Here is a 25,812-nt window from a genome sequence, read left to right as displayed (position 1 = left end):
GTGCAATGCAAACATCGCGACGAGCCGAGACCGAGACCCTTTCGAATCCCGCAGGTGTACACATTATTAAATTACGTCCCATTCCGTTTCTCACCCCCGGAGTCGACTATCCGCGATGGTGCGGATCGCGTGTCACTCGGGCCGCGGAATCGAGCAAACGACAAATCGCAATCGCGGGTGCGTTTAAAGGCACGTAAAAGCGCGACACGCGGTCGATCGTCCTGCCGGTGTGGTGGACGGTGATGGACGGAATGGTTGCGACACTTTTCCTTTTCAATGAATTTAGGAACATGCATTTAGATCGAGGTCTTTTCGCCCCGCGAAAATCTTCTTCCACGAAAATCTTCTCCGAGGAATATTTTACACGATGGCCATTCCGCAACCATTTTGCGCGTTCCCGAGCTATTTCTCGGGTTTCTAAACTCAATTAAAAAGAAAAGTGTCGCAACCATTCAGTCCATCACTGTACAACGGTCGTTGACGCGTGAGAAAAGTGGGGATAATTAATATGCGGTCGTCGCATTCCGCGGGCCGAAGTTGTCAAGGTGCAAAGGTACTCTGGCTCTCGCGGAGTATCGACCGACCTTTTACGCCGCATAATTATTACCAGATAGAAACGCGCGTATAAATAATTCCCGGGTCATGAGTCCGCAATGACAGTACGGTGCATTATTAACTACTCACTCCCGTGAATGCATTCTCGGGCGCAATAATAAGCGCGATAACGGTGATAACGGTACGTATGTACATGTAAAATAACGATATCGTGTGTCAGAAGACAATTTAGCCGGGGGTGCTAGGTAATAACGTCTATTCACACGAGACACGTGAATAACTATGGCATGCAGAGTTTTATACCACCGTAATCTCTTCGTACGATTGTAGGATATGTTTGCCACGTTTCCACAAATTCGGTCAGGAAACTTACGCGAGAAACAAGATCTATCAACGTTGCTCGAGGGGGAAACCGCTGACGAAACACTTGCGCACCAATGCCCACTAATGCCCAGTGGGCATTACTTTATCTTATTATTTTATTTTATCTTATTTCATCTTCTATATGAGTGTCACTATGTCCCGAACCTCAATTAAGAATTTTTATTTAAAAATAACAAAATGATGCCAGTTTGTTTTTTTTACTGCTACAGATTTACTGTGAAAAAATGATTAAAGATAAGCATAGTTTTGGGGCCATTAAGTGGAATGACCCCTCAAATAGCTCCGCTTGTCATGATTTTAACAGTTTTATTTTATAAATATTAAATGCAAAACGACTTTCGACGCCGCGTAACAACGTCGTTGCGCCGAGTCAAAATTTTATTAACGAATCCACGATGCACTTGTTCCGGAGTATGACACTCTAGGATCTCTGCCGCGGAAATTTCTTTCGCCGCAACGCGCAAAGGAGCAGTCGCGCAAGTAATCTCGTTAGAAGGTTTTTACATGGCTCGCGGGGACTACTACAAAGTAAGTTAGAGAAGTTCGTGGGTGTTCGAGGATAGTTTTTCGAGTGTTGGGAAAGTGGGTTTTGTATCCATACTTTAATGATGCCACGTCGAAATTCTAGCGCTACATCACACAACCGCGAGAGGCTCCCGCGTTCTTTCCGCCCTTTCCCTCCCATATGTTTTTCGCGCCGCGGAATGTTTGCGTGAAAATTCTCTAGGACCCCTTTAACAGTATCACACGGCGCATTTAGAATGTTCCGCCGTATGTAAGCTCATTAATCTTCCTGTATATGCACACGCGGTATATCATTATGGTACTGGTGAAAAATAACTTTCGTGAGAGGAGCGAGACTTTATACGAAAAGGAAAGGGACAAAAAGACAGAGCGTGACATATTGAGTAAACGTCGCTTCCGACACGTGAATTCTCGAGACACGTGCGAATTACTCCAGCGGTGATCAAATAGTAACCGAGCGAAAGGAGGTAACGTAATATTGGGAATGCTCGGGGGTGAAGTGTCGCCGAAAACGCGACGTAAGCACGGTGCACGTTGGCAAATCCTCCGTATGCTCTCGGGTGAGTCCCGGCCGAGGAAAAGTCAATTACATCCTTTTATTCGACGTTAATTGGCAGAAGCTGGCAATCGTGCGAATGGCTAGACGAGGAAGGAGCGAGGGGGGAAAGAAAGCGAAAGATACAGAGAAAGTCAGAATTTATCATTTTCGATCGCACCAGCTCGATCGAGACAAAACAAATTTATTAAATACACGAGTAAGATAAAAATGTGCGATCGAAACAGAATAATCGAGTACATGAAGCAACAATTGGAAAAACTTTTTCTTTCACAGTATTTTTAATTATAATTTTTTCAAGATTAAGAAGAATACATTGCTCCACTTTTCACTCTTCTTCCTTAAAACGTGATAATTAATTATATTTAATAAGTATTTTTTTAACGGGGGATTATTATTTTATTCAAAAAATAGCCATAAAAGAAGGCAGAGAGTATCGGATGAAAAATCGTATTGAATATAACGTTTGAATATTTACATAATACGAAAGCGGATTTAACGCTCGAATAGTAATAAAACGCTTGTCTGCAAACTGCTCTTTATCGCGGAGTATCAATGTTCCCGTAGCGAGAAAAAGGAAACTACCGCAAAAAATCCGCCTCTCTATAATGCAATCAGCATTTTTATTCGAATGATATTACTCCGTCCGAGCGAGAGACGGTCGAGCAAGAATTCTTCCTTTGTCAGGCGCCGACGTTCGTTTCGCCGTTAAATGCAAATTTAATTAGAAACTTGTCAAACGGCACGCTTAAGCAAGCAACTGAATCGGAGTGGTTGCCGAAAGGATTTGTACGCTTAATCGTCGGCTGTAATTGCGCGGCCGCTATACACATCGGCATATCAATTTTTATTCCCTTTCGCCCGTCGACCCCCGGCGGCTACCAACGGACCCCCCCGTTCTTTCAACCGCGCTCGCATTTAATTCCACGTGTGATCGTCTTTGAAAATTTCTCTTTTCGCGTCACGCTCTCGCATAAATCGCGAATAGATCGAGTTGCCGTGAATTAATCCTTTGACAACATACGAAAATATCGCCAAAGGAAAGCTTTTTAATCCCTTTCCACGGCAAAAATCTAAGTCGGCTAAATCATCAGTAAATACGACATGTACATATGTTCAATTTCTTTATTGTTTTCCGTTTTTGAATGCTCTGCGTCGTATCCTCAATCCTCCAAATTATAATCAGCTCATGAGATGCGGACAGACGTATCATCAACGTGCTGTAAAGTCAGATTTCTTCAAAAAGCAGCTCTTGGAGCACTGGCCTTTTTGATAGAGGAAAGTCCCCTATTATGAGATAAACTCCTAATATGAAATTTTCTGCGGAATTTCTGATAAATTCATAGGCATCGTCTATCGGTTCCACCATTTTATTGCCTTTAGAGTGACATCTGTTTAGTGAAAAGTTGATTGTTAGATTGTGTGATCGTTGCGAAGAAAGATTTGTCATTGAATTTGGACCCTTGTTCTCTATCGTCCAACTATCGTTCACTTTTTTATTATTACTATTGTCGTCCTGTTGCTGTTTCTTCCGAATAATAGTTACGATATTCCAAATTGATGCGTTAAATTGATCTATCGTAGCTCGGCACGTGAAGATTCACGAGGGACTCTCGTGCGATCGTACAATCGTATCTTTCATTATATGTACATACAATTAGAGTGCGCGGAGAGAAGTTTCTCTTAAAATTTATTTTGAAAATCAAGTAATCGTGGGTCAACATGGCATTTCAAAGAATTTTATGACAGTTTTTAAAAAATGTTATTAAACATTTTACTAGTAATTTCTACGAAGAATTGCTCACTTCGGGCGCCATTCGCCCCCTCGATCTTTGTACTCCGCAAGATTCCGCTTCTTCCCGTGGGATTTAAGGATCTAGAGCTTCTTAAAACTTTTCTTAATTTATCCCGCGTAAAAACAGCGACGTGCCCGCCTCACCGTGCATCCACCCTCCCTAATCCGCTACAAGAAACCGGGCTGGGGAGGGGGGCAAATTTGAATCGGTACGCGACGTCGAATTAATCGTCGGTTAAGAAACTTCACGGTCGATCGATGATCATTAGCATCCTCACCTGGAGATTAATGAAATTATTCAGCACTCCCTCCCCGCCGGACAATCTTGCTGCTCCGGTGTCATCGATAAGCCCGTTGCATCAATCATCCCCTTCGAGCGTGCCGATCTCTCGCGGTACGGGGAGGCGCGGGGGAGCCTAATTTTTAAAATCGCGTCCCATAACGGCGGTGTTTATTTAATACGATCGCGACGGCGCCGATGCACTGCCCGGTTTTCATCCATCACCTGGTGACCGCCTTCGTCGTTTCTTTCGGTATTATTATTAGACCCGCCGAGGCGGGGCAAGGAGTAGCGGTCCGCGAAGGTGCAGACCGGCTATTACATCATTATGCGTGATGTATGGGCCGCGGCGTTATTAATCACGGCCGCGGGAGATAAATTTCGATGCGATCGGCGCCGTATGTACGTACCGCGATAGCGGCTAAAAATATGCGGCTGGATCTCGCTAGATTTACAGCCCGCCCCCTCCGCGAGTATCGTTCCGCTGGAAGGTACGCCCGCGGGCGTTTATAAAATTATAAATTCCACGAGGGAAATTTGAAAATCTCATCGCTTAGTCTCCCTCGCCCCCCCGCGGTGGGTCGCGTAGCGACGGCGACGCGAATGCGCGACCTCTGTCACCGCGTTTTCAACGAGACCCTCAAATATTTTCGGTAGAACGTCCCTCGGCTGGCTTATCGCCTGTATAAAATAGCACTTTTAAATATTCATCGCCGCCGACGTCTCAAGCCTTCACCGTGGGCGCAGCCCTGCACCTAATCACGCTTTCCATCCCGGGCCCTGTACAACCTGTGCGCAGCTGTTTTTTTCCTCTCTCTCTCCTTCTCTCTTTTTTTCCCCCTTCGTGGAAACGTATCGACTCGTTTTTAACGACACGCCAGCCAACGTCCGCGCGTGCTTTCATAAATTACACATTCGCTACCTGGCTTAACAACTCGCGTATGTAATTTCTGTCATTACATACCGGCACAAGCCGGAGTCGAACGTTCCCGCGTGCCTCGTAATATCGATTTTATGATAAAGGGTTGACTGTAAGCTCTCGTTACGCGACGAACGATCGTAATGTCTCTTTGCGGAAGCCGCCGGGACACATTTGATGCCCGGGCCGCGATTTAACAAGAGGAAGCGCGCAATTGATCGAACACGCAAATCCTGTATTTAATAAAGATGTAAAAGGTCTCCGCCGCTCCCATTCAGGCAGCGCATTCATAAGGTGGTCGTCCCTTTGTACCAATTTCTCCTCTTTCGACCCCGTCCGCCTCCCACCTTCCCCCGCGAGTGTCTTTGTAATCAAAACGAGGTAGCTACATTCCGCCACCCGCAGCCTCGACTGCCACCTCCCCATCCGCCCCCGCTGCGCCCTTCGATCCGACGAAGCTCCTGCGTAATCATTTTCCCTTCGCTCGGCTCTGCATTCATCGAAAATATCTGACTATCAAAAGGATCTGCGAAGCCAATTTCAATGATAAATGTTACCAGACAAAATGTTGCTTGCGCGGCGTTTGCCGCCCCGCGCAAGGAAAGATGCGCTTTTGACCGATCCCTCTTCTCCATCCTTCCGCTCGAATTTATATCTCGATTCCCTCCCGCAACGTCTTGGCAATAATTCAATTTTTTAACGATAAAAATTGCCGCGCCTCCCTTTATACTCGGCGAGCCCGCGTCGAGGTAGCTCTGCAGTCTACTGTTTGTTCCTTGGACTGTGCCACATTCATCGCGTGAATCTCGAGGGGGAAATTTCAGATCCCCCGAATTTTTCCCAGCTTGTAGAATCACGAGGGTAACGAGCTGTACGCGGACGAGTATCGAGACGATAAAATCGCCAGACGCGTTGAGCTGCAATAATTAAAAATGCCGGAGCGCCTTTCCTTAAAGCTTAATATTCCCCCGGCTAATGCTCTGTATTACTATTAAAAGGAACATTCAGTCCACCTCGCTTCCCCCTTCACGCAACGTTAACGCTCCTTCCTCCTCCCTTCTTTCTGCAGCCTCGTCTCTCGTTCTCTCTTTTCTTTCCGCCGTTCGGGAGCTTACCCAGCAATCAAAGAGAGTAGTTACATCTCGTGTGCAATCAGTCTACTTTGTTTCCAAAGTTCTCCCACTCGCTTCTCCAATCTGTTAAAAAACTTTCGTACGACTGCCTTCGATCCTGTTCGAACGCGTTCCTAAGTGTAGCTAGATCGGCCAATCCAGACCCGCGTCTGCGAATAAGTCCGCCCGTGTCTATCTCAGCCCACGGAAACTGTCCTGTCAGTTCCGGATAAAGTTCTCTTTTTATTTTCACGCAAACGCGAAACACATCGCGGAAACGACACCGCCGTACGTCACAGCGCCGCGTCGAACGAGCTGTCCCCCGCGTAGCCTCTCCCCCTCCCCGCGATTCGTCGATTCATGCATATATTGTGGCATTTCTCGTTTAACCGCGTTTCACTGCGTCAACCGCCGGACACATTGCAAAATCCGTCGCGTCCCGACGCGGTCCCGCGCCACCTGAAGCCCGTTCTCGCTTCGGAACGGCGGAACGCCGCCGGCGTATCTTCGAGCTCGCCATTCATTTACCTCGCAAAGGCGAAAGGGGAAATTGAAAATTTGTCGGGGCTCCTTTGTAATCTGCGCACCCCCGTCGCGCCCCCATCGCTTTACGTTTTAATACCGCTTTAATTAGCCGTCGAATTTCCACCTCGTTTTTCCCTCGCTGCATTTTAATCACCGCGTGCGTTAAAAAACGCGCCCGCGCGTCGAGCCCTGATATTCCCCCGGTCGCGCTCAAAGGGCGGCTCGCTGAAACAACGGCGAGGAGTTACGACGCGCCTCTTGCTGCTACCCGTTGAGCTGCGTAACGTTGTCTCGTTCGACGAAACGACTACAGTGATTATGTTTATTATCGCCAAGTGCGAGGCGCGTATCTTTCGCGAGGTAACGGCGGAGCTGAAAGGTCTAGAGGAGAGGCGGGGAATTTGGAACGCGGCATCGCGCGCAGGTTCATCAGCGCAGTCCTCGCGCGCAAAGTTTCAAGAATAACCCGTGATACGTAGGGGAGGGATGAGGGATGCGCCCCCCCGGCAGATACGCCCCGGGTACGCGGGCAGACGTCTCGCCTCGCGAGAAATTGCCCCCCTATTCACTCGCTCTCCCGTTTCGCGCCGTGCCAACTCGCGCCAGCGGGACGACCTCTCTCCCGTTGTAACGAATACTAAGTACGCGGGTGAAAAATGTTGCGCGCCCCCCCAGCGGCCCCGCGCGCCATTTTCTCGGGTCGCCGGCCTCGCTCGGACGAATCACTGTCCGACGCAACAAACGAGCCGCGCATTATTTTTACGAGAGCCCCGGTATTTCCCCGGAGGGTGGACTCCTCAGTCGGGGGAGGGGGAGGGGGGCGCCTTCCATCTCGCCCGTTGTCCCTTAAGGAGGCCTCCTTCCTCGTCCCCTTAATTCTTTCGTTCAACCGCGACGCCGCTTCACGGCGAAGTGACCAGGGGGATTCGTTAGCGCATTGCTGAAACGAGAAACAAACAACGCCCCTGCGTAGCTCGAACAGTGTCGCGGGGGGAAAAAGTGGAGTGGAATCGGGCGCGCGCGCACGCGCGATTTGTGTGACGTGAAAGTGCTCGTGTCGAAGAGCGATCAAAACTGAATGGCATTAAAACACCGTCAAAGTGTCGGCCCGAGCTCAATTTCGCTAGAAAAATAAAATTCCGACACACGCGCGCGCGCGCGCGCGCCTACACATTTTTTCCCCCGACTTTACCTCTCTCCGTGACTCTCGCAATTAGACCGAGATTCGAACTGAGAACGTTAATTTGAGTATATAACCGTCCCTAACTCATTCATTTAAATTTTCGTGCCTGAGTTTCGCAACTACAATCCCCGGGTATTGTTACTGCGTAACCATACGGCCGCGCCGGGCGGAGCGGAAGGGTTAATTACGTAATTGGAAGCACACTCCAGCGCGGCTACTGCCGGACGGGTAATGTAGCCGAGCGTAAAACTCGACCGCGACGTAACACGGAAAACTCTTCGGGCGCGTTAAAGGGGTGGCGGACGGACGGGCGGGAGGGACGAGCGCGGGCGCGCGATAAATCGAGGAAGCGGCGATAAACCTCGGGGAAACGGCCGGGAGTTAACCAGCGGACTTAAGTGATACGATTTAAAACGATCGCGACGGTAATGGAACGGACGAGTTTCCTTTTAACAGCGAGACGCGCGTTACGAGGGCGCAACGCGCGCCGCGCCGGCTCCCCGGAGGTGCCGGCGCGGGGTCGAGAGTTAACGACCTCGAAATACACTTCCGGTGGAGGACGAGTTTCGTCTGCCGAGGAGGAGGAGGGGGGGGGGATCCTCCAGATGGAGGTGGAGAAGACTGGCGCGATGTAACGAGAGCAACAACGCGCCGTGGCGCGTGTTCCATTAACGAGCGACCACCTGCCCCGAGAGCGAATAAACGCAGTTACCGGTGCAGCCGCGTGCTCTCGTACGCGCGACCTGGATGCTCTTATCCTGGTACACGCGATACCGGTAGAATAAGCGAAACACCGCCCGACTTCGGCTCGCGTAATTCAATCGGGGCTCGTAGTCGCGAAACGAATGCGAGACGGACACGAACTTGCACTCGCGAGGCCCTCGAGATCGACCTGAGGTCTCCGATTCGAGCACACCGCGGAATAATTCTTTTTGTTTTGTTTTTTATATATAGAGTATAGTCCCCTGTTATGAGATAAGCTCCTAATATAAGACTGCGGGGTTTTTACTGAATTAAGGGGCTGCTGGAGTGATTCTGCACCTTTCCCACTTTTTCCAGAACTGCCAATTCATGAAAACATTTGTGTAATGCACAAATTATGTGGCTTTTGTGTACAGCGTTTCACTAATCGGGCTAAATCGGAGCCCGTAACACATTCGAGTGAATAGATTTTTTGTTAGGTGATTGTCAGTTCTAGGAGCAAAAAATGCAAAAAGTGCAGAATCACTCCAGCATCCCCTTGTAGCGAGATCTGTTTAGTGGAAAATTCATTGTTAGATCGTGTAATCGCCGCGAAAGAGGATCGTGATTGAATTTGGATGTTGAAAACCTGCTATCTCATATTTAGAAGTCTGTCTCACAATAAGGGACTTACCTCTACTCATCGTCAGTAATCTAAGAAGTTAGGTAGCTATAAAAAATTTTTTAAGGCCAAACTTCTTTCATTTTCTCAAACTTTGCAAGATACATTTATATGTAGATTTAGACGCTTTTCCATTGTTCATTATTACCTATATTAAATGTTACAATTAAGAACCTGTCAAATTAAGAAGTACGTTCGCTGCGAAACTATTTTTACTAAAACGACAATCCAAATGTATAATTCGTTTTTCCACCACTGGATCATTTCAAATTTAATTTAAGGATATCTTTACTTCTCGAAATTACTATTCGAGATCGAATTAGAGATCTAATCTGATTCTCACGAATTTATTTTTAGTTACTTTCACGAAACAATAATTTAAATACTATTTTTTTACTCGTGTAAAACGTCGTAATTAATAACACATAAATGTTTAATACGCAAAAATATTCATATTTCTTTTTAATTGGCAAAAAACGGGATCCTAAAATGGACATAGTTTGCGTGCTTTAACTGCTTAATACGGATTTAAAGTTTTAAAAAACTCCTCGGGGACAGTTTAAATACCTGTAATTTTGCTCAAGTGTGTGGATGAAGCTGAAGTAAAGCTGAAAAATTATTAGATACGATAATAACAAGTTTCAAAAGAAGATAGAGATGTATATGAGCAGAAAGTGGCACTTGGTGGCGCAACGATCGTTGCCGTTCACCGTTCCACTTCCGTTTAACGGACGCTCGCACGTACGTGACTTTAATTTCTGTCGCGAGGGGGGGGGGGAGGAGGGGGTGTACGTCCGACGCGAAAAAAAGGCAGCGGAAATCGATACTTCGTGTAATGCATTCAAACAGCTACGTGACGTAAAATATCGCGGATAAATATAGCGCGCATCGTTTCGAATTTCCCGTAATTAAAAAATCGCGCGAGATCGCACGTCCGGGTGTTTCTCTGCGTCGGATTTTCTGCAATTAAACGTCACGTAAATAAACGTGAATTTTGCGCAAGTAAATAAAATCGCACGGGGATATTAATCAAAACGTATTAAAAGAGTAAGCTGTCCCTGTAACATGCGTAATGTACGTCGGTACGTAAACATGCCGTGCCATTATATTCTTCAAATATTAATATTACAAATTACTCCCTTATCTATGCGTGTAAATGTAAAATAAAAATACACAAATTAACAGACTAATTTAATTAACGATCAAAAATCGCTTACGAATCATTAAACTCACGATTTATCGAAAATACGAGTACATCAATTATTGGCACGAGCTAAGTAAACAGCAATTAAAATAAATCAAACAAACGAGAGCGCCTTTAGGTCCAAGCAAAGTGTTGGTAGCCAATAATAATCTAAAATATGAATTCATACACCGTTTTCCACTTTGTCCTGTGCGCCGGTTTCTTTTCGGACATAACACAGTTTCAATTGGATGGAATCATTGTCGTCAGTAAATTCACGTATTAAATCGATAAACGGTTTCTAATTATTTTTTTAATGCTATAAAAATATCTTATTGCGAAAAATACAGGGTTGGGAAGTAACTCGTTACTTACAACGAAGTTACAGTTACTTTTTTTTGGTAACTCTAACTCAACTTCGTTACTTTCTCTCCATCTGTAACTTATTGTCAGTTACATTAATAGTTACTTTATATATTTTTCAAACCTCCACAGATCGCATTAGGCCTTGCATTCCATCAATGCATAAACGCCTTTCTCGGCGCTTTACAATTCAAATGCGATATTTTAATTTTTATTGCAAGAAAATAACTGCAAAGTAACGTCACTTTTGGAATAACTGTACCTGTAACGCGTTACTTTTCAGAATTGGTAACTTGTGACTGTAACTAGCTACATTTTTAGCGAAAAAAACTAACTGTGACTATAAGATACTTTTATAAACTAACTTTCCCAACTCTGGAAAAATATTACCTCAGCCAGGGGATTCGAACCTAAGACCTCCCTCAATCCGTGACGGGTGTCTTAACCAACTCGACCATTCTTATTGGCTACCTGTGTACATCTTGCTTGGACCTAAAGGCGCTCTCGTTTGTTTGATTTATATTGCAATGATTCTATTTAACTCTATTTGATTAAAATAAAATTGCCACTGATATCTCGGAGGAAGCCGGTATGTTTAATTAATTGTCTCCCGAAGGCCGGCTTCCCCCCCAGCTCTTGAAGATCCCATCGCGGTGCCGAGGCCTGTCTTCCGCGAGGAGGAAACCGTCACACGGGACGGCGAATAAAGCGGACGGCACCTCGTTGCCGCGATCGCAATCTAAAAACTCGCAGAGATGCGGGACAGCAATGCACGCTCTCGTGCACGGATCAGATAACGCATTAATCGCGGCTTATCGCCGCATCGAACGTGTAACGTCAAGCGCGCCCCGGCTCACGCGCTCAAGTTTACCCTCCTCTCCGTTGAACCCTCCCGGCGTTTACTCTCCCCCGGATAACACGCGTGTCACGCGCCCGAGAGGGTCGTCGTTACGTTGATTAGATATACACAGATAACGGCGACGGTTGCCGCCGGCATGCCTCTGTCCCTAGAATAAGAACCGGTGCGAGCGGGACCGAGCGAGATAAGTGGAACTATCCACGGTGTGGTCAGACCGCGGCAGATAAGCGGCCCGGGATTAGCCGCGCCGGTCGAATACTTTTACCGGCCGCGCTGAAAATCAGTTAACGTCAGCGGAACGTGTGACGATTCGGCCGCTAATTGCGCGCTCTCGCGTGCACGCGCCTCTCCGCGAATTACACTAAAAAAAAAATATCTTACTAACGCAGGTAGACTTCTAGATGTCGCAACAAAAATTATTCGCTGTTTTGTGCATCTGTTAGAAAATTGTTTGTAGCCTGCAAACTGTGTAATACCTTCTTTAGAGCGAAATCTGTTTAGTGGCAAATTCATTGTTAGACTGTGTGTAATCGTTGCGATAAAAGATTTGTGATTGAATTTGGGAGTTGAAAACCTGCTATCTCATATTAGAAACCTATAATAGAGGACTATCCTCTATTAATCATTCACATTGGATTAAAATGAATTTCGGTACCATAGCTAGAACATTCTTTGTAAAGAATATAATCTGTTTATGTACCACAATGAAAGACTTTCTTCCTAACATTTGCTAACAGTTCAGACAGAAATTCTGTGTCCGTCATTTAAATTGATTAAATACGAAACATATGCGATTTCGCAGCGTTGGCTATTCATTTATATATCTCAGTTGTTTTTTCGTACCTAGAAAATTGTTACTGCAGCTGCAAGATCTTTTTTTTTAATGTAATTGTATCTGCGTGCTTATAATGCCTTTTGCAAGCGCTATTGAAGGTTTCGCATTGTAAAAATGCATCGTTGCAACAGCTTACCATTGAATTCCTTTGAATGTCGCATCAATTTACTTCCGGTACGCGAAGCAGAAGTCTCAGCCTCTCAGAATGATTAATTTGGCGCAGCCGGTATACATGACGCTGATCTCGACGATCAGATTCTAAGACGATTGAGAGCAAACGTTTTTAATCCCCACGAGTGCGAGTCGCAAAACGAATCCCTTTACATTTTACCTCACAGATGAATTGACTTAGCAGAAAGGATTATCGCGCGCCGCGAGTAGTTCGCGAAAGAGGATTCTGCGTCAAAAGAACGAATAGCGAAAACGAGCCCGGGGAAAAGCAGCTGATGTAACAAGCGCTTCTGTAATTAAGCCCGTGATAATTGCGCTTTTAATGTCCCTCGTATCCCCTCGCTGGGCAACCGCTTCTCCTTTTCTCGACGAGATGTTCGACTGACCCAAGACAAATCGAACACTGGCAGCGTCTATTCAGACGGACAAAGTTGTCTTCCCTAAGTGAAACGGATTTCAATTAGCTCTTTTGACTCTTGATAACGACGAAGAGTTTGGATAATTAAGATAATGTGATAAATGATAAAACTATCTAGGACGTAACGACATTTATTATCTAATTAATAATACAAATGTGCATACGACGAACACTTATACAATAGTTTCGTGACAGGAAAAATTAAATACTTAAGAGCAGTTGTGTTCGCGAATTAAATAAAGTTGCTGGTACAAAGTTCGATTGTATTCTTCGCTGTCAGTTTATCTCTAAACATTTGTGCCTAAAAAATAGAAAGAGTTCGTGGGAGATATCTAGTTTCATTTACAATTGATAAACTTGTGTTTCTTGGTCTCGCACACTGAAAAAAAAAATTTCGCTACCGTATCATGATTTGCTAAAAATATTTTGCTGCCATAACTATATAAATCTCTGAACCACGGCAAACGGTTAATACAATAGGCACAGTAGCAAAATATTAGGTATCACAACTAAATATTAGCTTCCATATTTTACAACTGAAATTTAGTTGCCACATGCAGCTTTTAGCTACGGCAGCTACATTTTTTTCCGTGTATTTCATTTCGAAATAGCGTTTTCGGGATCGCATTTCGGTCTCGCAAACATCAACAATGTTATTTTAAGCATCGTAAAAGCAAAAACGGTCCGCCGTTATCACGCAGAAATCTTTTCCTTCCGCGGGCGCGCGAGATTACACGATGCGCCCATATAATTTTGGTGTCATATCTTATCGAAGATCCCGATGTATAATATCCCTTTGATCCCTTTGATCTTCCCAACCAGCCAGGCGTAGTCCCAAAGTTCGATCTGATTCCTTTCCATCCATCATCCGCGTCGGTGGAATTACATTAAGTTCGCGCACAATCGCGACGACGTCTCTGGATTTCGTCGGAACTCCGCTAATGACGAAAGTCGAGACTTGCCGACTGGTATTTATTCAAGCCGCGCGCACAAGGGTCTTTCCAGTTTGATTCGCGATCGGGCGTCGAGTGCGAGCTCCTCTTTACGTAGAAGACACTTTCACTGGGCGCCAGTTACCGGAGATCTGGGCTCATTTTCGTAAAATCACAGGCTCGCGGGCGTATAGCGGCCCTGTAAACACGCGGTTGCGAAACCCGTTCGCAGCGTTCGACGAGCTGTCAGGCGACAACTGGCTGGAACAAGCACCTGCGAGCGCGCAAGTGGAAATTAATGGGTCCTGTTTCAGATCGGCCGTTCGGTCGATCCAATCGACAGTTCCTGCTCGAAGCCGGTCCTTACGTCGCCGCTGGCCCTCGTCATCCGCCTCGACATTCCGTTCCTCCATTTCCTGACCCGTCAATAGCCGGTCGGTCCTCAAAGTTTGCCTAATGAGGCTCATTCGGCACGATCGGACCCGGTACACGCAGCCAGAGCACCCATTATCAGGCCCTCCCTCCCGCCGCGCCGGTCAGCAAGCTCCGAAACTACCGCTGCCTACGACTCCGCCACCTGATCTATTCTATCCCTCTGTTGCCGTCATACGTTTCGGTAATGAGCCACTAATTGGCAATTGCGTCGAATTGCACCCTGGACGCGCCCAACAGTTTCCTATCCCCGCGCTGTAACACACTGCGCCCTTTTAGACGGCGCGAGCGCTCTTGCGTGAAACGAGCGGCGTCGCTCTGATGGCCGTGTGCGTTATAGCTCCACGTGACGTTTATCGTTTACGGTACTCGAAATCGACCCGACGCGACGCGAAAAGACTTGAGGCTGTCGAAATGCGACTTAGAAAACGAGACGCTGTCCCTGGGAAGCAACAGCGCCTCGTGAAATTGATCAGGTCCTTCGAAGGTTATAAGAAATTCTTTATATAGAAATGTATTATATTTCAGACATCTTATCAATAGTAAAAACTTGAGAAGATTACTTGACCATGTCTGGCAAATTTTTATGTTCAAACTCGCAACGTTTCGACCATGGTATATGATCCTTCTCGAGTGATGATTGTGTTAGTATGTATGGAACATAACAGTCATGTTCTGTCGTTCGTGAAACCAAGATCAGCTTCTTTGATTTACCATACTGATTTACTGATGCAATCATCGCCTCGAGAAGGACCACAAATCACGGTCGAAACGTTGTGAGTTTGAACATAAAAATTTGCCGGACCTGGTCAAGTAATCTTCTCAAGTTTTTAATTACTTCTGGCGACTTATAAGATTTTCTCCAGATACTTATCAATATTGTTCGGACAATATAAAATTTAGGAAAATTATTCTTTATACTTCTGCTATTCTCTTTTCTTTCTGTTGTTTCATAAAGTACTTTATGACATTCTTGGAATAATTTCCAAGCACGGAAACGAGAGTAGACATAAGAAAAATCAAATTTGCCTAACTTGCACCTTTTAAAGCATTAACGTTATATGTTTAAAATATAAGCTTTAATTTTTCATCAGTTTGATGGGGAATTGTATAGGCTATCACTTTTTCTGTACTCTAAAAAAATCATCAAGATTAAACCTGTTGACGAGTACACTCTTTCAAAATTGGGGGACACTCCAATTTTGTACGCACATGTACGTGCGCGGATTCTTGCCGTCGTCTCTACTCCGCTATTTATCTGTAAAAAAGAGGTTATCAAAATTTAGCGAAGCCAATTGGAAATTTTTTTTGTCGAAGCACCGGAGATTTATCCGGAAATCCGGAGAGATAGCCACCATGACAATATTATGCACTTTATTGAACGAAAGCCATTGCAAAGATCAATATTCTGACAGAACCACTGAAATTGAAACGATTATCAGCCGAAAAAATACAGCCAGGAGCGACGCCACGCAGGTGGTCTGCGGTAATAAATTACCCGTAAGCGGTAACGTCGAGCTGCGACGGTCAGGTGCGCCGGCAAAAACCAACTAGAATGGATTATTAATTACGATATTACGTCAACGTACAGTCCGAAGGGACCGAAGAGCTCGCGGGAGGGTCGTGCAGGTTGAGGGACGAGGGACCGGTTCTTCGACGATATTGCGTGCGCATTGTCCCGACAACGGGACTCTCGTCCAAATTAGGCAATTGTTGGTTACGGCGAAATGTACTTTTCCCTCGTTGAATTGGCCATTCAATCCCGCTGCAGCGCAAAACAACGCTCGTCCGGCTCCTGCCACAGGCCCGATTCGAGCCCTGCGGATTTCCAGAGGGCTCGCTCGCGTCGGACACGATCGGATAATTATTTCATCGCCGATAAACGGGAACGGACGAAAAGAGATCATTAATGGCACTTTCCTATCGGGTGTATTAATTTCCGTCATTAATCGGCGGCGATTGCGAAATCCCGGGGTTCTGTTAAAATAGATTGATGTGCGGATGCCCGTTAGAGCGGTTCGTGGAAGATATAATTTATCCAAATTCTATCTAAAGCCGCAATTAGCGTTAATTCTTTCGGGGTGATTTTGTTGACTCGAGTCTTGTTTTTTATTTTAAGTTTCCAACACAAATTAAAAGTATATGTATAAAATATTACTACGTCCTCGACTTCAACAGTCACGAGAATAAAATAACGCGACGTTTATAGGAAGTCTCGCCGGAAGAATGGAAGTTTATGATAAAAATTCACGTACGGAAAATCGCGTGACAGATCGTAACGTTACCAAATAAAACAATTTTATCCAGACGCGTTTATATAAACGATGTCCGAGACTCTAACATTGCAAACTGAAAACAATTTCATCTAGGCGTTTTATTTGAACGATGTCCGAGATGCTCTCTTTACGAGATCGACACTTTAAACGAAAAACTGCAATCGATATAGACACAGAATAAAGCGCTTCACGTTCAATTAATTCCACCCATACGTTTGTATCCGATAACCGGTGTATTTTAATCGAGTGCCGTGCTCGTAACAATTATCATCGACGCTATTTCGATATCGCGAGTATACGCTTTTCGTCGATTATCCGAGCGAAATACAATAGCCGCGCATAACAAGGAAAAACGCGTTTAAAGATACGATTGGCGGTGGTAATTATGAAAAATCGACGATGCACGATCTATCGATAAAAATATCATCTCTCATTTGTTCGTGTCGCCGAACTTTAATGAACATTTGACCGTCGTTAAGGACATCCGGGACTTACCTTCATGGTCCGCAAAAACTTCAACTTCCGGCCGAACTTCCACGGATCCGCTCTCAGTTTCCAAACTCCAGTAACTTCAACATCCATTTCTCAGTTGAGTCACCTCATTAACTTCACCTTGCAATTTAAATCCAGATCTAATTTTGCTGCGTCCGTCCCGATACCTGTCCCGGAAGCGACGCGGTCATTAGAATATTTTCAAGTTTCTTTTCCGCGATATCTCTCCTTCTCTTTACATCCTCATCATTATTTTTAAATCTCTCGGTTCACGTGGGACCTCGCTCGAAAGCCTCCTCTTTCAAGGGAACAAGAATCTGCTTGGTATTCCGTAGTGCTTTGCCTTAGATCCTCGGAGTAAAAATTTTTTCTTACTCGAAGGACTTAAGAAACGATTTTTAAAAAAACGAAACTTTTATATAAACACCGCTTATGAAATATCGGTTTTGCTTTTCTTTTCACGTCGACGATCTTATCCATCTCACGCGAGCCCTACGCTGTAAGAATAAGGTCAATTTAGAAATTCCTACAGCAAATGTTTACTAAGTGCTTCCTGCTATTAGACTTAATGTTCACTGCTTCAAATGGGTATAACAATATTGCTTTAAATGGCTATGCCCGTTAGTTCAGCTCATACACGCTTCTCACTCATTACAGTTGTTTGCTGTCTCTGTATATACATTTTATGTGTTTTTAGAGGGCTCGCCTTAGATAATGAACGCCGAGGCTGCTGCCACGACTATCGTCCCATTAGTTTATATTCCGCGAAACAATGTAAAATTTTGCCTCTGCCCGCCACATGTTACACACACGACGGGAAGTTCACCTCCAAGTTAGAAAGCCGGAATATCGGAGGGAATATCAGAGACAAGTCGAGTCGCGCGGGCGACAGACGGACGGACGGTATACACGCGCGAGATACGCGACCGCTAATTGCGTTTGTCATACCGATAATTAATAATGCACCGCTCGGCGCGACGACTGACCGGCGAATTAAATGCATTAACGACGATAATCGGGTTGCGGTGAATGCCAAATCGAAAATACACCGACGGGGAGTTATTGAATGCAAACGAGGCCGCGATCAATCATCCGGCTCAGCTACTGGCTTTCGACGCCCATAATGACGTTCCGGCGCTTTGCATCGCTATCACTGATTAGGGAGAAGGAAAAGAGGTGGCGTAGGGGGAAGACGAAACGCCTGCGAGTTCTCCACTCGGCCGGGAGCAAAACCGAGGAGAATTAAATAGATTGCGGAATTCAATCGCTCGGTTTACGCAGCGAATCGTGTATCGCAAAAAGCCATTGTCGTCAAGTGCACAAAGTTGATCGACAATGAACTGTAAATGCACTTTCTATAACAAGCCATTAACTATATATTTGCTTGGATGTGCTGTTACGCAGTCGGCCCTCCACGTTCACGGGAATTAAAAGCGCAGAATTTCCGCGAATATTTATTCAGGTCCACCCCGAACCTGAACTCTTAATTTAACACCCAAAAAAGTAAAACAATATACTAATAACATATTTTATTTAACTTAACGTTACAAAGTAAACAATGTAAGGTAATACACACAGATTATTGTTATTTATTCGAGCGGTGGATTAGAATCTCCATCCTCTCGTCGTCTTCCACCTGCAAATGTTGACTGTACACGGAGATAATTTTTTTTAAATTTATTTATTACCATGAAAATTATGTAATCGTGGGATAACGTGACACTTTGAAGAACTTTATGAGACTTTTTTAAATTTTACTATTTATTTTACTAGTAAAATGTATAGAGAAAAGTCCCTTATTATGAAATTATTAATAAAATGTACGATAAAATTTTAAAAAACTCTCATTAAATTCTTCGAAACGCCATGTTGTTCTACAATTACACGATTTTCAGAATAAATTTTAAGAGAAACTTCTCTCCGTGTACTCTAATTGTATAATAAAAAATGCGATTGTACGATCGCACGAGAGTCCCTCGTGAATCTTCACGGCCGGCCGAGATTCCAGCTACGATAGATAAATTTAACGCATCAATGGAATATCGTAACTGTTATTTGGAAGAAACAGCAACAGGACGACAATAGTAATGATAAAAAGTGAACGATAGTTGGACGATAGAGAACAAGGGTGGCAGGAATCATTAGCTCCTCGTTAGCAATCCGCGTAGCGCCTTTGCCGTGCACCCACAGCTCGCATCCTCCGACCTACGCACGCTTAGGCGGCTTGAATTTCCAATTACTGTTCCTAATTGACACCGCCACTGCCCGCATGTATAGCGTTAGATTCTCGCCGCTTCTATTTCCGCGTTCGCTTTGTTGCGCGCCGCGCGTGCATGCGCGTTCGCGGGACCGCGAGATAATCCCCGGTGCCATCCTCGAACGCGCAGATTCCGCGATCGGCGACGGTGCGGCGACGGAAGGTCTCCGGTATTTTTTCCTCCCTTTTCCCCCGCTGGGGGAAGAAAACGAAGGGCGACATTCGAAGGAGCGGCATGAGTAATCGCGCATCACGAACGGCGGCGATGGCGACGGCGGCGGAAGAGACGACGGGCCGTCGGGTGGCGGATTTGACTTGCGGAAAAAGCGTCGGCGTCGACCGACGGCGGCGACGCTCGCCTGCAACGTTAACGTACGCCCTGCTGCTGATAGTGTGCGCCACGTTAACGGTATCCCACTGCTGCTACGTCTTCCCGAAAGGTATTTCGGAGTGCGCGGCGAACCGACCGTCCCTTTCGTCTCCTTCTATTCTTGTCATCGACATCGGCGACGTCGGAATGCCGCATGGCAATTCTAAGATATTGGATGACACTGCACGAAAGTGTCGGAACTTCTGGAGAGCTCCGGCGCATGTTTAAGTGTTAATCTGCAAATTAACGAGCAGGCGAGACCGTTGCTCCTTTCGGTTGCAACGACCCCCGAAATTGAATCGCGCGTCATGAATATCTGGCAACGGATGCTGGCGTGCTTATTTATTTCTCCCCTCGATTGCGCTCCGAAATAGAAAAGTGTATATATACGGCGCGGCCTGGAAGCACTGATCGATAACTTGTGACAAACGTCGTTAGGCGTAAATGGCTATCGCTCAACCGTTTTTGCTTAATGTCATTTTAAGTTTATTACATATGGCGGACGGTGTCGCATAAAGCGACTTTATGTTATCAAATGTAAAAGTTTGACAAGCGTTAACTTAAAAAAGGATAGAAAATTAAAGACATAAATGTTTTATTTGTACATTCATGTTTTAATTTATAGTACATGTGCATATTTGAGTCTTCAAAAATGTTTTAACACACAGAATATAAATTTCTAAATAGAGTCATATTCTAAATTCTACAGCAAATTACGATGAAAAGTAGATTTTAAGGCCAGCCGATTAATCGATTGCGTTTCGATGGAGAACGATGAACTTTTTTTTTTAAAGCATAAAATATTCTGCCTGTTGCTATCGACAAAAACATCCGGGGCGCATCACAAAAGTTGTCGCGCATCCTGTTCCAATGATTCATGCAGTAACCGAGTGTAAACCATCACGTCCACTTTCCTCGAGAAATATATCTCGCCGGTTACGACGCCCATCTACGGAAATATTCAGTTGGGGGCCGCAAATTTCTCTCATGCACGCGCGATAAAATTTTAACGGAGCACAAACAACCCTCTTTCCGTCTCTACACACGCACACATACACGTACAGACGTTCATACACCGGCTCTTTCGAGCCGGCCCTTAGGGATTAATGATCCGGCACGCCGAGCCGGGCGCGATGCTGCCCGTCCGGGACACGCGCCCCGCTTCCTTTTTTTCTCCTACCACTGCCAAAAACGCGGCGGCGCGTAAATTCCGTCGCGAATGAATCCCAACGGGCGATAGTTTATTCATCGCGAATCGCGCGGATTTAATTTCACGGCGCGTTACGGCCCGTAACGTATGGAACGTACGCGCGCGACCGGCGTGTTTACGGCCCGCAATTACATTTCGACGGCGGCGGCCGCGGCGGCGCGGTGTGGCGCGGGCTCGCGATACGGAAAAAATATCATTGATTAAGCTCCGCGGAAGCAGAGCGGATTTTTCGCGTGCCGCGTGTACGCGCCGCCCAGCCGGAAAACGGATCGTCGCATTTTGCATCGCATTTTAAGTGGAAAAGCTAACACATTCGCGACGCCTAATTATCATAAAAAGGGTTGTAAATAAACGATTAAAAATAATTGGGGATCAGGTGGGAAGAACGGGACAAATGGCACAGGACACGATGTGTTGTAATGAGAATTTTGCACGTACCGCTGCAGAGAATTACGAGTACGTCGGGATTATTATGTAGAGAAAAGATAGGATAGTGTATTATAAAGGTCTTTGAGTGATTTATACGTGTCAAAATTCAGTGTGGAATTTTACTTATAATTTTATGGCGTACGAGGAAGATTCAAAGCAGCGGTGTACATGCATATATACACAGAGAGAATTTTCTCTTAAAATTTACCCTGAAAATTATGCGATCGTGGGACAACATGGCATTTTGAACAACTTTATGAGAGTTGACAAATATTCAAAGTCACGGCCAATGTATTCTACGAGCAAGTATAAGATTAATGAAATTTATTCTACATACATATAATAATATCGATTTCGATTGGAACTACAAAAAGTTACATCAACGGTACGCATTTCGACACTGTACTGTGTCTTCTTCAGCTTGTTAAAACTTAATAATAACAAAGAAATGTAGGTCGCATGAAAACGTGTCGTGTTGAAAAACATGACATTTTTAAGAACTTTGAGAGTTTTTACCGTACATTCTACTAGTAAAGTGTGCTAAGTATAATTACTAGTAAAATGTACGGTAAAATTTCAAAAACTCGGATAAAATTCATGGAAATGCCATGTTGTCCTACGATCACACGATTTTCAAGATAAATTTTAAGAGAAAATTCTCTCCGTGTAGAATATTTGTACGTTCAAATATGTATATATGTCAAAACATTCGGAGAGCAAAATTATAGGATGGAATTCTTGAAATCCACCGCGAATTATAGATCGCTTAAGGCGAACGTTTGAACGTGCCGGATCCTCAGAGAATGTGCAAGTAAATATTTTAAAATAAAATTCGAGGATTGTGTGTGTGTGTGTGTGTGTATGTGAAATATTTACAAGCTGCTCTGGTATGTTTTAAACTGAATCAAATTTCGAAGAGACACACACAGACACAGTTTGCGGACAGACCGTTCGCAACTCCACGGGATGCGGCATTCCGGCGGGAAACACCGCGGGACGAAGGATTACATGCCGCTCGGCATTTCTGTCATAAACTGGATGCGCCAATTCCAATCCGCAAATACGAGAACGTTAAATTGTACGTATCGCCGCGTGATTGTCCTTGGCAAACGCACGCCGCTCGATGAAACGTCGTTGATCCTACATCCGTCATTAGACTTCATCTCGTTACTTCGAAATCGAAGCTGTTCGACAGCTTCCGCCAACGAGATTGACCGTAACGTCCAACTGCCCTCGTCAACGGATTATCACACCATTACCAATTCATTTCCGGTATACACGGCATTATCAAGTAGACCAGAGAAGAGATATACAACTTCGCGCGATGCAGGTCTTGCGTCCGGTCCGTTTTCACATTTCGATGAAATGTGCAATAATTGATCATTACTGTTTAATCGACTATTTAATACATAGATTTGTTTTTAAGAAATTCAGAAAGATAATTACAAATAATATTAGTTTTCGAGAGATATTACGAACTTCAAAACACGTCATTTCAATTGTATAAATAAATGTACATGCATTTAATGGTCATATGTTGAAATTAATTGAATTACTGATTGTTAATCAACATTAACTCATTTGGGAAAAGGTTGGGTAAAAAAATAACTGCCTTCAAGCGTTATCAAATAACGTGATCATCGCGACTTTAACTAATGGCAGACTTGGACGTTTTTCTTTTACAGAAATCAAGGATCCCTGTGACAAGCTGAACTGCTCGCAAGGATCGCAATGTATACGAAGTAGGGACGGCAAGGAGGCCATCTGCCAATGCCTGGAATTCTGCCCAAATTTAGGGGATCACGAGGGATCGGGACCTGTCTGCGGCACGGACGGGATCGACTATCCGACGCTCTGCGACCTAAATCGAGCCGCTTGTGCGAAAGGTGCTAACATCACCGTGGCATTTCGTGGCAAGTGCGGTAAGTGTTCCTACAGCGAGACGAATGTTTCGAGTAAGCGGTATCTTGAGAAATAATACGATATAACCAAATTTATTTATGACATAAATCCTGTTGTTATCGCAATTCAATTTAAACAAAAATTATTTCATCGGAACGTCTTGCTTTCAAAGGTAAATTTACGGACTAGAAATTTCTATCGTGTCGATTTTGTAAATTATATAGCGCTTAAAGTGCAGCTAAACAGACAAATTGGCATCAAGTATATATACATTTATTAAAATACAAAAATTAACGTGTTTTGATTTTGCTTGAATCGACTGCGGTTAATGATTAATCGTTCACGTTGATTAATCGAATAAAAATGGAAAGATTAATATGTTTGTGCAAAATAAATTAATCAAACAAATTAAGATTAATGTGTTTCCATTAAAGCTTACGATTGTTGATCTCAAATTCAGGAATTATACACGAAGTCTTTTCTTACATACAAAATATGCAAGTTTATTTTACTTCGTGTGCATACAAAGAATTGCGCATCGTTTCCCCATTTACTCGCGCTTATATTAATCGCTGTCGACACGTTATCACGTCCCGAACAATTCGCGGGCGTGAGCAGACCCGCTGAAACCGCCGTCATTTCTTCCCTGCGGAACATTATTTCGTTACAATTGTTTGCGTTTCGGCCAAAGCGATTTGCCAAGCGGTAAGGAGACGCCCTTCCGACCAATCATCCCTAACTGTTTCTTAACCATCCACAGCTACATCACTCCATCTAACGACGCACCCTCGCGGGATCGGAATCTCCTATACAGAATCTCTCACGAACACTCTCTTATAGAATGACTTGCCAAAGTCAGAATCGATCTTCCCTAATAATTTTGCGAAGTTCAACGTTACGTACAAATTTAAAAGAGGAAGTTAACTTTGTCTCTTCAATTTGTACGTAATACTCAGCGTCACGCCAGTCGGGCAAAGTTTCCTCGCGAGATTAACAAGAGTAATAAAATTGTACTGCGTTAAATCGCACTCGCTTGACATTTATTCGCGAGTATCAAACGTCAAGTTCTTAAATATCAGCAAGACTACGTCGGCGTAACTATCGCCGTTTCTCCTTGGAAGAGCTATGGATAGTCCAAGACATCCTATACACACGGCCCTTTAATGCGCCATATTCCACACAGCTGTCACCGTTCGTGTCCACAGGTAGTCGTACACGCATACACCCACGAAAGAGAGAGAGCCCTCCTCATCTAACCCCTTCCCCCTCCCCCAGCTTTCCCTTCACCCTACCACAGAAGCAGTACAAACTTGGCAGGCGTTTAATCAACCGAGTAGTAAAGACAAATGTTTGATCAGACAGGTAGCTACCAGGAGTAGGCCGTGTTTGCTTAGGATTAGGTAAGTCCATCCTTGCCGGTCCCCCTTCGCTCTTTCACACCGGGTCTTCTTCGTAGCGCCGTGCAACCCGGCGCGCCGGCAGACAGTAACAGTTACGGTTAATCGCGGCCGCCGGTTAACGAGCTAGTTAAATATGTCGCCGAACGATTCCGGGTCCGCGCTCCTTAGAAATAATCGTCGCGGAACGTAAGGGGCTGTACAAATAGACGAATTTCGGACGATTTGATAACAGCGTAGGAGTTTAGAACGGAGCTCCGGGGCGCGAGTTCGTAACGTATAAGCTCCGCTTTAAGGGTGAAATCGATTCTACAGCGAGCTTCAAAGGTTACAGGCTCGTTTCTCACGTTAGTCCTAGGCACGGCTGTGTGCGATTGATCCAAACGACACAGATTTGCCTAGGAGATCGAAAAAACTATTAATACGATGAAAATTTAAGGCTAGTCTAATTACTTTCTGCTGTTTAATGTTTCCAAAGATATTTTTGTGCAGCATAAACTTCTTGTATGTACAATATTTCTATGTTATGCAGATCTACTATTTTTAAACTTTCTGATATGCGAAAAAATCGTTGCGTTGAACAACGCTTTTCACGCGAGAACTTGGCGTTTCTTCTAGTCCTTTTTACGTTTTTCTAAAAGGTAATTTTTTTAAGCTGCGCAGAAAGAAAATAAGTGGCTAGTGTAATTAACGCTTCAACGTTACAACGGGTACATATATCGCGCTGCAATTTTAATGAGTGGAAATTACGGATGAAACTTTGAAAGGACTCGTAAAATGCATGGGATTTTATGACGAGAGCATTAGAGCGCGGTTGAAAGTGCAGATATCTCACGTTAGAATCGCACGCAGCGGAACGTCGTAAATTGTACGAGCGTGTAAAGAGCGATACTGGAAAATAATAATCTTCGTAGTTGTACGCGAGGTAAATCCTCGTCGCGCGATGCGATCGTGGAGCTTAATAACGACGATGGTACACGGTAAAGGGAAGTGTAATAGAGACGTAAAGGCGACAAGCGACGGGGAGATCGAAAGGGAGCGCGGGATTGAGCGCCGGAAGTTTACAAAGATGAACGCCCCCCCCCCTCT

General features: G+C 44.8%; 1 protein-coding gene across 1 annotated transcript in view; it reads left to right on the top strand.

Moving 5' to 3' along the window:
• LOC105561525 (agrin-like) overlaps positions 1-25,812 on the top strand; it is a 175,114-nt gene that overhangs the window by 104,815 nt on the left and 44,487 nt on the right. Inside the window, exon 4 of the mRNA XM_012011578.1 lies at positions 23,110-23,346. Coding sequence (XP_011866968.1) covers positions 23,110-23,346 — 237 coding nt within the window. The remainder of the gene's footprint in view (positions 1-23,109; positions 23,347-25,812) is intronic.

This window comes from Vollenhovia emeryi, unplaced genomic scaffold (genome assembly GCF_000949405.1).
Source record: "Vollenhovia emeryi isolate VEMERY1.0 unplaced genomic scaffold, V.emery_V1.0 DF939206.1, whole genome shotgun sequence".
NCBI classification, from domain to species: Eukaryota; Metazoa; Arthropoda; class Insecta; order Hymenoptera; family Formicidae; genus Vollenhovia; species Vollenhovia emeryi.
The sequence above is the reverse complement of the archived record's forward strand: the minus strand, read 5'-3'. Positions and strand labels throughout refer to the sequence as shown.